The sequence below is a fragment of the Taudactylus pleione genome, unplaced genomic scaffold, assembly GCF_031769625.1.
Source record: "Taudactylus pleione unplaced genomic scaffold, aTauple2 ptg000749l, whole genome shotgun sequence".
In the NCBI taxonomy this organism is placed as follows: domain Eukaryota; kingdom Metazoa; phylum Chordata; class Amphibia; order Anura; family Myobatrachidae; genus Taudactylus; species Taudactylus pleione.
The window spans coordinates 1,805,143-1,820,191 of record NW_028285151.1 but is presented as its reverse complement, the minus strand read 5'-3'; the positions used below and the strand labels follow the sequence as shown (position 1 = coordinate 1,820,191).

Sequence of the window (15,049 nt, the reverse complement as noted above, 5' to 3'; positions counted from 1 at the left end):
CATAGCCGCGGCAACTTGACACTAGTACCGGGCGAACTGAGAAAATCGCTATCTCCCAGTGGGAGGCCTGTCTCGTCAGGCTGGACATATCCGTAGGTTCAGAAGCAGGATCGGCTGGCAGTCCAGGCCTGCTCGGTACTGGATATGTCGGCCCTTGTAGAGGCCGACAGTCTATGAAGAAATAGACCTTTAGGCTGACCCAGAGGACAAAAAGACTTAACAGACTTAGTCTGAGGCCTTGTAGTGGGCATAGCTGAAGGCGGTAAACCTGTCGTTAGTATTACTGCCAATGTTACTACAATCTTGTCAAGGTCCGACCACGCAGGAATGGGAGGTGTAGTAACGTCTGTAATGAGATGAATAACACGCCCATCCACCCCAGGAGGGGCTCGTGATGACCCTCAGGGAATTTGGGACAGGAGGCCAAACACTGTTGTAATACCTCGTATCTGGCAACAGCCAGAGTCCCGCCATGCGATCCACCCGCTGGTCAGCAACAGGGAACCCGAAGGCACATAAGACTGAGGGTGTATGATACAGGTGCAGGTCAACATTCACTTTACCAGAATGGACCTGCTACCAGCCCTAAAGCAGGGATAATAAAACCTGAAATAGGCTTCCCCCCGTGTAAGAGGGAAAGAGCCCAAAACAGTATCCAGTACACGGCAGAGCCAACTGGGAAGTAACCACAGGGTGTCAACCACGCCAATTTGCGTTTCGTAGAAAACGACATCCACCCAGGGTGGCTGTGGTAATCCCTGCAAGGGGAATGACAGACTATTGCGGCACCAGGGGGAATTCATATACTGCGAAAAAACCCTGCAGTGAGCGGTAGTCTGTGTCACAGGGGAAGAGTGCAAGAAACTGCAAGATACCCTGAGATGAAAAGGGCAGTATGGTGAAGTAACCCACCAGGTGTGGTACAACAATGGGGCTCGCCCGGCGATCCGCAATTGAGAGGATCCCGAGAAAACAAATCGCCCAAGGGGGTCGTGAAAGGGGCCGGCACCAGATGACGCCACATACAGAACCCTTTATGAGTTAAATCCTCCGCACTAACACCTGCAGCACATGGCTTGCAGGATAGTAAAAATGGGTGCAGTATAACGCTCTATCTCCTGGTCAGACATATCTGACCAAGCTTGGCGGAAATATCAAGCAGCGCTATACTGGTGCTGACTGATGCTAAAATTAGCTGCAGGGACCCATTTTCAGCATATGCAACACACAGTTCCACCCAAAATATGGCAACGTGCAGCACACAACAGTATGTGACAAACCTCACAAATATTAACGAGTATATACATGTGAGGTCTCAGAACCACCCTAAGTACAGCTGTATAAGGGCAGATTGTAAAGAAAAGGGATAGATATACACTGACAGGTGAGAATAAAGAACAGACAGTCAGCACTAGCATAAGTCACATACCATGCAGAAATATATATATATATATGTATATATATATATATACATAAACATGTCATACAATATACTGCACTATGTCACTGCATTCAACTTACCCAGATTCAGTGTCTGGGAAGGCTACAGCGCTGTGTACACTAACCTGATGGTGAGGTACGCAGGGGGACTGGACCAACTGCCATCTCCGGAGATTTCTGCTGCACCACAAAGAAATGGCCGCTGAAGACCTCAGAAGAAGCGTGGCCCGCGGAGGAAGCAGCTCAGCGACGCCAGACTATGGATACTGAAAGGCGCGCTGAGCTGAGGGGAGGAGCCGCAGCTGCCTCCCCTGTCTGGCTATTAACCCCCGGGACGCCGGCTCCCTGCGCCGATCGCTAAGTCCCTGGTGGTCTAGTGGACACACGGGGTATGGGGGGCCCGCCGCCACTGCCAGCGCCTCCGGTCTGTCCCCAGAGATCGGGGGCACAGGACTGCATTTCAAATGCGTGGATCACCGCAAGCGGTGACCCGCGCCTTAGCTGCTCCCCGTGGATCCGGCAGCAGTCCTGGGCGCCCGCAGAGTCCGGCTAGTACAGACTCTGGGGTCCCGCTGAGATCCCCAGATCTGTACTGTCTCAGCGCCAGTGGGGTGACGGAGCGGCAGCTTAGATGTCCTATGGACAGTCCGACGCTGCCGCTCTGAAGAGTCCAAAGTAAAAATAAAAACTTTGTCCTTAGAAAAAAATTAAGCTTAGGGGCTGCTAATCAGCCCCCACTGCACTAAACGGTGACCCGACTCCGGCCGGGCACCAACTTAAACTGAGGTGCCTCTGGCTTGGGGGTGGGGTTATAGGGAGAATGGACCCAAGTGCATCCTGGGAGCTAAAAGCTTTAACTGCGTGGTGCCCGGATTTGGTTCCCAACCTATACCCCAAGGTCAACCCTGTGGACCCCCTATGGACCCTGAAGTAGAAAATGCAAAAGTCACTACTTTACACCGCCTGGCACAGCACACTCGTGCCAGGCGTCTTGCGCCGCATGGCATATTGATGCTTGGTGTACAGCACACAAAAATATATAGAGAAATCTCTAATCATCAATACATTAATACAGTTGAGAGGTTTGCACATAGCATATGTAATCTATAGTGACAATTAGAGTGCTAAAACCTATTTACCAAAAAGCTTTTCAAATTTAAAGTAACAGATCTATGACACTGCACCCAAAATATCACAATTTGCCTTACCTGTCGGAACATTTCAGGGAAGTCATAGACATAGGTGGTTCCTAGGGACTGAGCCTGGAACCTCTTAGACTGTAACAGATCCTTGGTCACGTAGGGTGTATTGATCAGCATTCCGTGCATGTGTCCGTGTTTATCACCATATGAATTAAACAGGATCTGTTAGGGGCAAAACAGTGTGATTCACATAAATACAAGTAAATTGAAGATACAACTATAATCAGCAGCGATATTTAGCTTTAATAATGCTGTAAAATATTTTGCTGCATGCAGGTAACGGAAGGTACACAGAAGGTACACTAAACCAGATAGAAAGCAGTACATACCAAAAGAAATAGACAAATGAGTATTAAAGTCATTATGTTTAACTCCTTCTGTAGTAAGATGAATTATACAATGCATATTATAATAATCTACTTCAGTTAACTAAAGATGTTTTTGCAGGGCACCTTGCCTGTCTGTTAGATTGATTTCAAAATATAATTTACACACACACATGTACATATTTACACGTCTTGTCAAGAGTGCAACCTGACAACCTGATTGTAGACACTTATCTCAAGTTTCTCCAATGCCACCAGTTATCAATTATTGGTTCCCTGACATTCTATCTGGGGAACACTGGATGCAGTGGCATCACTAGGGGGGTGCATGCCGCACCGGATGATACCAAATTAGTAGAGCTGCGGATGGTGTCACCGAGCAGCTCTGCAGCGGTGATGGATAACATACACATGTGCTAGTCATCACACTGTTCTCGGAGAGGCAGAGCATTGGGCAAGAGCCCAGGGTGATGAGAATGGGGGCACAATACTCGGTCACTCCCCCAATATGGCACACATCAGGGGGCGTTGCCTTGCAGTTGTGCAGCCAAGCCTCCTTTTGAAACCACGCGCAAGGATTACCTGAGTGCAGCACTAGGTGTCACCACCAATAGTGATGCCACTGATTGGATACCATGAGGTATCCAATCGTTGGCCATGGTGTGCATCATAGAGAGGGGGAGGAGGCAGCGAACAAACAAAGTTTAAGTTTGCACTTGTACCTGCTCCTTGAACAGCACCCTCTACATCCCGTGGTATACAGTGTCCCCCAGACGGGTTAAGAGAAACGGTGAGTACCAAAAATTTTATTTTTTTCAAGTATAACAAATATAATATATACTAGATGGTATATACAGCCTAATATGCATTAAATACCCGTAACAGTTTTAGATATATTTTTACAATGTCCTTTACACACACACACTCTGAGATAAGTGCATGTGAAGTAATGTCAAGCTAAATCTGATATGGAAAATAAAACATACATATGCTGAATTTAGAAAGAACTTAAGCAACACAATAACTATAACAAAATATAATATGGCTGTATGTATAATAATAACTGTATGAGAAGAAATCTGCTACAGAACAAAAAAAACAACCTGCTGTACAGGTCAACAAAGCGGAGAGAAAATGTTCTTTAAACTTTAAATTCTAACAAGAATATCAGTGAAAAGAACAAAAAATGAACAAAAGCTTAAAAGGGACGGAGTCCACTGCCCCCCACTGAACACAGAAAAATGTATTTTCTCCTACATCCATTGTGAACATCCCAAAGGGAAGGCATGCTCAGAAGCTGTGCGGGCAACACCTTTCTTCCAAAACTATCTATGAATGCAAATCTATTCAATCTGTGTAGGAAAGGTGGCCACCCACCAAAGCTGCATAGCTGAATCATCAACCCGGTGAAATATGCATAAACATTTAGACACAGGTTGTCTTGCCTGAATGTAAGCCTGCAAAACTGCCAAAGTAATCCACCTGGCAATGTTCTGTTTGGACGCCGGCCAAACTCTCTGACGCCCAATTATCGTCAGCAATTCCTGTGTCATATGATTAGATTCTTAATCACCTTACAAGTCCAGAGAATGAAAAGAGGCTTCTTCCTCTGGAAGCCTATTCCAGTCTAAGGCCAGAATTACAATGTCCTGGTATAGATCTAATTTAGATTCAAACCTTTATTATTTTAAACGCAAGCTGGTCTCCAAGAACAGCCTTGACTAAATTAATGATGAGGAATGGAGATCTACATGACATCTTCCAGATATGGAATTGTTCTTTGAAACTGCCAAATAGTGGAGGAGTGTATATGTTTACATACAGCAATCTTTCTGGTGAACATCTATTTGCATGAATACATTAATCACAATACATTTGTGATATTATACCCTGGCCTATCATTTACCTGTACTGTTCTACATTGTAACTAATTGTTATTTCATTTTATTTACCTATGATATTGTATATGTTTTATGCTAGTTTTTAAATAACCATTAAACGGTATCTTTTTGAGTATCCACACGGTTCCTTGGATTATAATATAATTTAATGTAATATATTATTTTTTTATTGAAGTACTTTGCACTGTTCCCTGATTTTCTAGTATATGCTGATGAAATCTGTTTCTCAGTTTTCCACCACCAGGATGAGAACATGTGCGATAGCTGGAACAGTAAGTTCTGCACATTGTACATCTCCAGGGCACTCTTGATGCCCCCTAGAGATGTAAATTACCCACAACTACGGCCTTGTTTGATTAGATATTGGTGGCCCTTCCTCGCAAGAACTTTGAAACCACTCTGAGATCCAGCACATTTATCAGGAGTACTCTGGAGTCCAAAGAGGAGGCCTAATGCTGAAGACTATCGGCGTCCAAGCCATGAAGGTTGGTGTCTGTCACAAATGACCAGTCCCAGGTGGAGAATGGGTGCCCTTTTGAGATAGAAAAGCTGTCTGGTCAAGTGATGGTAAGAATTATTTAATTTTGAAACTAAAAGTTGATCTAGGATATAATTGAAATAAACCGTGCAATTTGCACCTCCTCAGGGGTGGAAATGATATATTTCCTAGGACCTATATGTGAAAAGGGAAACTGAAATCTTTAAGTGAATTAAAAGGGACTTCACAAGTCAGTATGAGCTTCAGCGAAAACATGGAGCATACTTTCTTTAGCAAATCATCCAGGCAGAGGACAATCGTCATTCTCCCTAATCTAAGAAGGACAGCCACCACTGTCATAGGGCCTGATTCAGACCCACTCGCGAGCGGCTGTCCGCTCGCAAGTGGGTCGATGGTCTGCACTGAGCATGCTCACGACGGAGGGAGCTCCGTCATGCGCATGCACCAGACACGACGAGCGAAGGACTTTCCTTCGCTCGTTGTGTCCGATCAAAGGGGGCGTGCTGTCAATGTTGATTGACAGCACGCCCCCTTTGGTGGGCGTGCCGGGGGCGTGCCTCCCTGACGGGGGCGTTCCCACGGGAACGCCTCCCGTCAAAAGCCGGCCCACTGACATCACTAGTGATGTCAGTGGGAGTGATTTTGGCTCTGATAGAGCCAAAATCACTCCGGAGCTTGCGGTTGAAAACCTCAACCGCAGGCTCCGGCTCGCAATTTCGATGGTCGCGATGGTCACGACCATCGCGGCCATCAAAATGCACGCTCGTATAGCCTGTGGGTGGTGACCCACAGCTATACGAGCGTCCAGGAGGACGCTCCATGAAAATGGAGCCCGGCCCTCATGCAGAGCGTGCGCTCTGCTCAGAGCGTACGGCTCTGAATGAGGGCCATAATCTTTGGGAATACCTTAATCTTAGAATTAGGGAGAAAGGCAGATCTCAATACTGAAAATGTTGTAAATGAACATCAAAATCTGGGGAAGCATTGAGGTATCTCTTTCAATAGAACAGGCAAGCATGCATCCTTGATGCCCATGGACATCTTGAAATGATCCTATTTCATGCTATTGATGACCAATCTCAAAGACTGAAACTTGAACCTGTTCCCGCACAGCTGAATACTTGGACATTTTAGGTTTATCATGGGTTGAACAGACACAGCAGGACTCTGAACCATGAAGATATATGAGTAGAAACATAGGGCCTGATTCTGAACGCAGATTCCTAATGGTCGGGAATCTGCTCAGGCGCCTGACCTGTACTGCGCATGTGCAGTACAGGTCCTGCGTGTATACATGCATAGCGGCAGCAAACTGTCAGTCATTGGCAGTCTGCTGCCGTTTGGGGGGAGGGAAGAGGTCAGTATCTCCGTCGGCTGATGGAGATATCCTGGCTTCTTTCTCTAATATGCGGCAGCGCCTTGCGTGACCCCATGGGTCACTTAAACAGCTGATGCTCCCGCAGACTATGCGATGCTGCGTTGGACAACGCAGCTCGGATCAGTAATGCATGCAGGAGGCGTGATGCCTCCTGCTGCATTACCATAATTGCAAGGACGGAATTGTAAAGCTGTTTGCGTGCAGCTTTGCAATTTCGTCTGAAGCTGAATCAGGCCCATAATCTCTATTATTTGTCTGAGACTTAAATAACTCCTGAGGCTACCAAGCACTGAATGGGTTCCATCAAACCTGTTAGTATTGTCTACCGGAAGACTAGTGAACATGTTCTGGAAGCCGCAACTAACAGAGGGCCTGATTCAGACACGGTTGCAAGCGCTGAGCGCTTGCAACCGGGTCCATGGTGGCCCAGAGCGCATGCGCACGACCGAGCCGGCTCCGTCGTGCGCATGCGCGAGACTCGGATATCGACGGGCAATCAGTCGCTCCGGGTCTCGTACCAAAGGGGGCGTGCTGTCGATGTTGAGTGACAGCACGCCCCCTTTGGTGGGCGGGCCAGGGGAGTGGCTGCCCAAATGGAGGCGTTCCCATGTGAACGCCTCCGTTTGGGGCCGGCCCCACTGACATCACGAGTGATGTCAGTGGGAGAGATTTCGGCTCTGTTAGAGCCGAAATCTCTCTGGGGCTTGCGGCAACGAGACCCTACCACAAGGGTCTCGTCACAAGCCCGATGGTCTTGACCATCGCGACCATCTTCCTGGCCGCTCGCTATAGCTGTGGGTGGTCACCCACAGCAATGCGTGCGGCCAGGAGGCCGTTCTAAAAAAAAAAATAGCCCGGCCCTGATTCAGAGCGAGCGTTCTGTCAGAGTGTCCGGCTCTGAATCAGGGCCAGAGCCCGCTCACCTCTACATTGAACATTGGACCCCTTACTGCAAATCCACACTACATTACCGATGGTGTTTGTGGCACTGGAATTGCACTAAACTGAAGTCCCTGATGGCCAAAGGGTTATAGAGGGAGAGAAGCATGAGCTTTTGGAGGTAAATGTGAAAGTGCCCAAATTCTTATCACCATACTTTATAACCAGTGTTCCATTGTCCACCCTAGATGGAAGTAAAAAAACATTTTGCTACATTTGCTGGACACAGCAGTGGTCAATTCTGCTATTAATGCCAGCTATTACACCCAATTTCTATCCTTTTTCTAAAAAGATTACATGAAGCAATGTTAATGGTCCAGAAAAGTCATCCCTTACATCTGTTGGCTGACAAACAAAGTCGAAATGTTATGGAAACTAATTGTGACTAATCCTGATTTACTGTAAGAGTCTGAACTCTAAGAAAATGAATATTATAAGTCAATTATTTAAAATAATAAAATGGGACAGTCTGGGAAAGAAATATAATTTCTTATTTTTCCAAATTGTTAAAACGTATATTAAATTATAGCAACAGTAATTTTTCACATATCTTACTGAATGTTGTATTACTCACATGTCCAGTGATGGGGTCTGTCACCTCTTTATAAAGGCTGATATCTAGATAGTAACCAGACTCATTGGTCAGAAACAGGCGGATGGGTATGGCTTTGCCTATTGGATTTAACCTAATGTTGATCTTCACTTCAGCTTGAAGTACACGTAGCTTCCACAGGCGGCTGCCATATCTCATGACCATAGAGCGGACAGACTCCTCAATCTAATGGAATAACAAAGAGACAAAGGTGACGTGTTCAGGAGAAAGTCTGACAGTGCTTTAGTCATAGGTCAACATAAGTTATATTGAAGATGTGTCTATAAATCTGTTCTATAATGTATCCTTGAACATATATAAATTCCACAGAAGCACAATTTAACCAAACTCTTCCCTAAAATAAGCACCTTTGCAGTTTCAATATGGAACGGTCAAACCAAAACAATGGCTATAATACAAATTGTCAGCTGGTGAAAGGTAACTTGTTCCATCTAGTTTGTCTATGAAAACATTTAGATATTTCTCAGTCAGCTTTTTGGAAGATCAGTTCATGACTAAAAGTGCATATCTACTACACGAGAGTGGAACGACTGTACAATTAAAACATTGTAATCGCTTAATCGTTCACCATCCTGTGCAGTGAACGATATGTCGATATGTCGTTCAGTGCAGGCACCCTCCCTCATTCCCGAACATGCACAACCTGACGATCTCGGTTGGCCTGCATGTTCAGGCAATGACAAATGCCGACAACGACCAACGGGAACGCGCAATGCTGGTCGTTGCCGGCATTTTACTGCACGATTAATGAACGATTAATGAATGATAACAATGTCGTAATCGTTTATTTTTCTCGTCTAGTGGATACGCACCTTAAGAGCCCCATTTAATAATAACACCTTAGCCTTTTAGCACTCGCTAAAGGGGATATGTCCTCCTTTCAGTATTTAACAAACAGCGGTAAGGTTAGCGATATGGTCAGCAGTGGAGACCCAGCAACAGCCTTTCCGACTTCAGCAAAGCCTTCCAGTGTAATACACATGCGCAGACTGGCCGTCGCAAATCCGCATGACACAACAGTCCGCTGCTGGCAGGGATACATAATGTTACATACCAACGGCATATTTGTTAGTATCACTGCTATACTAAACAATATATGCTGCTCTTTTAGTAGCATAGTGGAGTAAATATATTTTTTATGTTCAGTATATAGGAAGGACAGGCCAAATTGGAAAAAACAAGCACACACTTTCTACATTTCTTCCCTTAGTGACTTTTATGTCACTAGGGCGACCCCACAAGCTTACCCCAAAACTTACTCTGTTTTGTTATGTATAGTGGTAACAAATCTGTGTATTCAATGCAAGTTCTGACCCTGTTATTAAGGTCAGGAAAAAATGGGGTACATAGGAGAATGCGGACAGCAGTTAGTGATGGCTGCATTTCAGATAAGCTCTATGCCCTACCTCCCACTAAATTATATTTCAGCAATTATAAAACATTTGTGGAGGCAGTGGGAAATTACATAGTAATGCTGAGAAGTGTCATCTCACCAAGGACAAGGATGTTTAGAAGAGATAATCGACTGCCAGATTATCTGCCAGATGCCATCACTCCTTCAGCTCCTGGACCCAGAGCGTTTAACTGTCATGGCCATTAACTGTCATTGCTGCCATGGGGAATAACGGTCCTGGTTCCTGTCCGAGCAGTGAGCAGGACATAGTGGGGCTGCTGCAGAGTTGCACGCAAGTCCATTTTGCGGATGGTTCATGTGGTTTTTTCATACTGGCAATGCTCCATAGCCGAGTGTATGCATCTACAGGCGATTCTAGGCTGACCGAATCTCAGTCTCATATTCCCTTCTATGCTCTATTCTAGATTGTTACTTTTCCTCAATTTTTCATCTTCGTTTGCTTATAGTGTACTAGGTACTTAGTATTAGCGATTTGGTGCAGCTACTGTAAGTCGCAAATTCTATGTCCCTCAAAACTAGAGATGAGCGCTTCTGTTTTGCTCGGTTATGTTCGGATCTCATGTGTTTTGGATAGCCAATCCAAGATAAATCCGAACTTGCGCTAATTTGCCAAAAAGAGTCAAAACCAAACCACTCATCTCTACTCTAAACGGGGGCTCTATGTTGCGTTTTGAAGATCGTTGTATATGGGCACGTCTGTATCATGTGTTCCGCACACCTGTTTATTTTGTGAGCTCATTTGGGCCAGAGCAAGTGGATACATTTCCGAGCTCAATTACCCCCCATAAACATATAATAGGACACTGCATAGTGAATAATTTTTTTCAAGAAAAAAATATGTCAGCAAAGTTGCGTAGTTATTCCTATGTGAGGACAAACGGGAGAATCAAATAAGTAACCTTTGAGGGATCCATGATGACAGTGGGGACAAAGTTGAGGAAGATGTGATTGCAGTCGGTCCGGACACTGGTGTTGTTAAAGGCAACTTCTAGTTCATCCATAGCCTCTAACAGAAGACGTTCCCCTTCATTCTGCAGGTACTCAAACGAAGCTTCCTGAAAAGGGACAAATATATAGAAATAGAGCACTATTGCTCTCTATATTGGTATTGCACCTCCTTCCTTCAATGTTTCCTTAGCTCATTTCTATCCAGTCTTTATTTTTTACCTAGTTTCCTGATTTTTATTAAATAAATAAATAAATAAATAAATAAAACCTTTAAAATGAATAAAGCTAACAGATTTAACCAAATATAACTTTAGGATGTAATCTGAATTTAAAGTTAGCAGCCTCCAGTATTTTATGAACAACAAGTTTTTATATAGAACTTTACAGAGATGGTTCTATCTAGAAACACACAGTACTCTGTAATGGCTCATTCACACAGTGGTATATTCACTATGCATTCCAAATGTAGTGCAACATGGGTATATCACCAGGTATACATTTCATGTCTATTCATTCATGCAGATAGTGTAAACAGCACAGGAGGAAATATTGTATGCATCATTTTCTTATGGTTACTTGCATGACGCATCTAAATGTATCCATATACACATGGAGTAGGGTTTCAAACAGTGCTCTACAACCATATCACCTTTTAGATGAGGAGTCACTACAATTCCCTAGCTTGTCCAAGAAACTATAATTGTGGTTCCTGGAAGTTTAAGTGAAAAGTACATGTGAATGAATTAATTACCTTTGTGACAAGGTCAGAATGTCGAATAATGGCTCGAATGAAGAACCTGTAATCTGTCACCTCTATACCAGCTGCTACTTTAGCTGCTCCAAGATAGAGGTGCATCTTGTGGTTGGCACATGGGACTGCAGTCAGGTCAAAGTTACGCATTCTATTAAGCTCCAGTTGAAAGGCCAGAGCCGGCTCCAAATGTCTATAAATTCTGTCCTCTGCAAACTAAGCAAATAAGGAGAACAAGACCTTGTAATTCTTTAAAAATCATTTTACAGAAAATATTGTCTTTGAACATTTGTCAAACAGAGTACAATGGCCAAACCTCATCTCTTGCTCTAAATGTGAAGAACTTTGGAAACTCTCTCTGAAAGAGAACAAACAGGTATGATTGATTATTAATCATAATCATTATGTATTAGCAAAGGAGTCAGGGCCTGATTCAGAGCCGGACGCTCTGAACGAGCGCCCGCTCTGAATCAGGGTTCGTTTTTTTTAATTGCGAAGCGGCCTTTTGGACGCTCGCATAGCTATGGGTTACCACCCACAGCTTATGCGAGCGTCCATGATGATGGTCGCGATGGTCAAGACCATCGCGACCATCGGGCTTGCGACGAGACCCTTGCGGTAGGGTCTCGTCTGCCGCAAGCCCTGGAGTGCTTTTGGCTCTATCAGACCCTCTGTACAATGCACACCCTTACACTGACCAAACATGTAGCAATCACATTGGAAAATTTGGTTGTTTTTGAGTAAACGGTCCTGACATCATTCCATATGTAGGGTCATAACATAATAAAATCTGATTGAGGCTGGTTTGTAGCAGACAAATGCAATCCACCGATGATTGCAATGCTGTCACTGGACAATTAATCAGTCCCTATATGATCCATGACCCAGTCATTCAAAGCCTGAATGCCAACAGGCCAAAGTTTAGATCATTAAGTGATCAAGCCAAATGGCCTGATCTGCCCATGTGTGACCATCTTAACAACTGACTGGGCCTTCACTAACCTGTTGGGCGATTAAGAAAGTAATTCTTCGGAGTCCATAATCCACCAAAATGTTTTTCTGCAGACACAAATAGAGTTTGATCAAGATGGACTCAGAGTAAGAGGCATATCATAATCAAACAAATAAAGCAATAAAGAAAAATCTCAAATATGCTCAGCCAGGCCAAAACTGCAAAACAGTACATCTTAAAGACAACACTTCTATAGAAAAAGATACATTTTCAATTAAACAAAAAAAACATAATAATGTGGTGCAATCAGATTGGAATCACTGCGCGGAAATCTATATTCCAAACGACATGAATTCTGAACACTAGTGCATGTTATTGTTACTGTTCATACCTTTGACTGGGAGAAAGTTCTAAACATTGCCACCAGCTCTTCATCCTCAATGCGGTCTGCAGACTTAATAGCCACGTTCAGAATGTGGATGGGCTCCTCCCGAATGCTCTGAGAACATGATAAGAGTTAGGGATGCTTAATGTCTCAGGTGTGCAAACTTTCAGCTACATTTTAAGAATGTAAATATTGTTTTCCTTCCTTGTTCCTTGACTTGGAAGACTCAACAGGATTTTTATATTTACGTTAAAAACTTTTCTTGGAACACATTTGGGGACACTAGATTGCTATGTGGGTATAGGGTGCACAGGGAGCTTGGGCACTTTAATCTCATCAGCAAAAATCTCAAGCTCCATTGACATATCTATTATGGGTGCCGGGTGTGCGGTGCACACAGGTCCCTGGATCCAGGAGGCCCACACCACACACACTGCATCCATAATTATACTTACCTCTCCGAAGTCCTGTGTTGGTTGTCACAGCAGAATTCACTGGGAAAGTGGTGAGCTATTTTCCCTGTGTTTTGCGCATAAGCTATAGAAAAGTCTCTGGCAACATGGCATGTTCCCAAAGACCTGCGCTGCCAGAAAGGAGGAGGTCTGCAGAGAGCCTGCACACGGGCCTTCTCCTCTCTTAAACCACATCTGTCAAGCCCCTATGCTTCTACTGCACACTGACTGCACTGGAGAAAGACAATGGGCCTGATTCACTACTGTATTACGCATACAATCTGCCGATTATTTCGCACTGTGCATGCGTACACGTCACAGTGTGCGAACCGGCTGCTGCGATGGGGACTGCGATCAAAGGAGGGCATCCAGTGTCCCTAGTGCCGGATTACCAAATAGGCAGAGTTAGCACCGGCCTATGGGCCCTGTGCCGTTTAGGTGCCCGGTGTCAACATCAGTCACATTACAGTTTGTCTCGTAAAAGCTCATCTTCTGTAAGCTGTCAGTTTGTAAAAAACCTACGTATGGTTTATTAAAATTGTTGGTTGGTAAAATTAAAAACATATCAGAAGATGAAATCTTGGGGTCCCCCTCGCAAATTCTCTGCCTAGGGGCCTCCACAGGGTTTAATGTGACACAGTGTCCCCAATGAAATGTGAGAAAAGGATTTAAAGTACGTACACAAATCCAATTTTCTCTATTCATCCATTGTGTGACACAGGATTGCCATGAAGAGTTCCTGATGCTGTCCGTTAGGGAGAGTACACTTGGAGGTTGCAGTGCACAGGCACCTAACATCCTCAACTGTCATGTTTGGACACAAAAAGTATTAATTCTGTAAACTTTTTATGATGTACACTGAAAATCAGGTTGCCATCTCCCTAACTGTTCTAGAGAGGCCCTTTTGCTATGCCCAAGAGGTTACCACCTGGTGGAATGTACCATCACATTCCCCAGAGAGGGCACACATATAGAACCAACTTGTTATCCAGCCAGCACAAATGGGTTCTATGGACACTGAAAAAGCTACTACAATAACCAGTGAATGAAGAGAGCCCGATTTGCTTGGTTTCTTGACGACCTTTTAAAACACGGAAGACAATGTTCTGATTCAGATGGGGTTCATTATTATTATCCTTAATGTTTGTCACCACATATGCTGTACAGGGCATATGTAAAAACAAGATAATCAATGGTACGGTAACTGTAAGTTGACATATCTTTGGAACAACACAGAACAATAAACTGATAAACTAGGTAGGACGTGGACAAGAAGTGAGGGTTGGGAAGCTCACTGTATCTTTACAAGCAAGTGGAGGTGAGTCACAGTAGTCAATGAGCCTGTACCCAATGCAGGGCATACACAGAGTGAGGATAGCTAAAAGAAACTAGGAGACAAGAAACAATGAGGACTGGAAGAAAGTATATCGCTAGTTACAAACAGTTGGTGGGTGAACTGTGGAGAAGAGAAAATCAAGAGAGGATAATTGGAATTTAGGAGGAAGGACACTAGGCTTTGATAAAAAAGTTACTTTTGCATGAACGTTTAAAGCGTGCGAGAGGCTGAGTTTGCGACAAAGTAAGTTCCGGAGCAAGAGGAGGGTGGGGTTAAATCTTGGAGGCTGGCATGAGAGGAGGTAACAAGGGTGTAGTAGAGTTGGCAATTAGGGGAAGCGTGGGCAGATGTGAGATTAGAGATGTAATAAGGGGCAGAGTGATTGTGTGCTTTGCATGGGAGGGTCAGGAGATTGAACTGGATTCTGAGGGGGATGGGGAGCCAACACAGAGGGGTTAGGAAGGAAAATTAGATGGGCAGCAGCGATCATGATAGATTGAAGTGGTGAAAAGG

At 44.4% G+C, this 15,049-nt stretch overlaps 1 protein-coding gene across 4 annotated transcripts in view; it reads right to left on the bottom strand.

The window, feature by feature from the left end:
* ACACB (acetyl-CoA carboxylase beta) overlaps nucleotides 1-15,049 on the bottom strand; it is a 156,288-nt gene that overhangs the window by 27,917 nt on the left and 113,322 nt on the right. For all 4 annotated transcript variants that reach the window (XM_088457281.1, XM_088457282.1, XM_088457283.1 and 1 more), the window contains 7 exons: nucleotides 12,755-12,862; nucleotides 12,414-12,470; nucleotides 11,728-11,769; nucleotides 11,412-11,627; nucleotides 10,612-10,767; nucleotides 8,260-8,463; nucleotides 2,649-2,804 (listed from right to left, as the gene is read on the bottom strand). In XM_088457281.1, coding sequence (XP_088313407.1) covers nucleotides 2,649-2,804; nucleotides 8,260-8,463; nucleotides 10,612-10,767; nucleotides 11,412-11,627; nucleotides 11,728-11,769; nucleotides 12,414-12,470; nucleotides 12,755-12,862 — 939 coding nt within the window. The remainder of the gene's footprint in view (nucleotides 1-2,648; nucleotides 2,805-8,259; nucleotides 8,464-10,611; nucleotides 10,768-11,411; nucleotides 11,628-11,727; nucleotides 11,770-12,413; nucleotides 12,471-12,754; nucleotides 12,863-15,049) is intronic.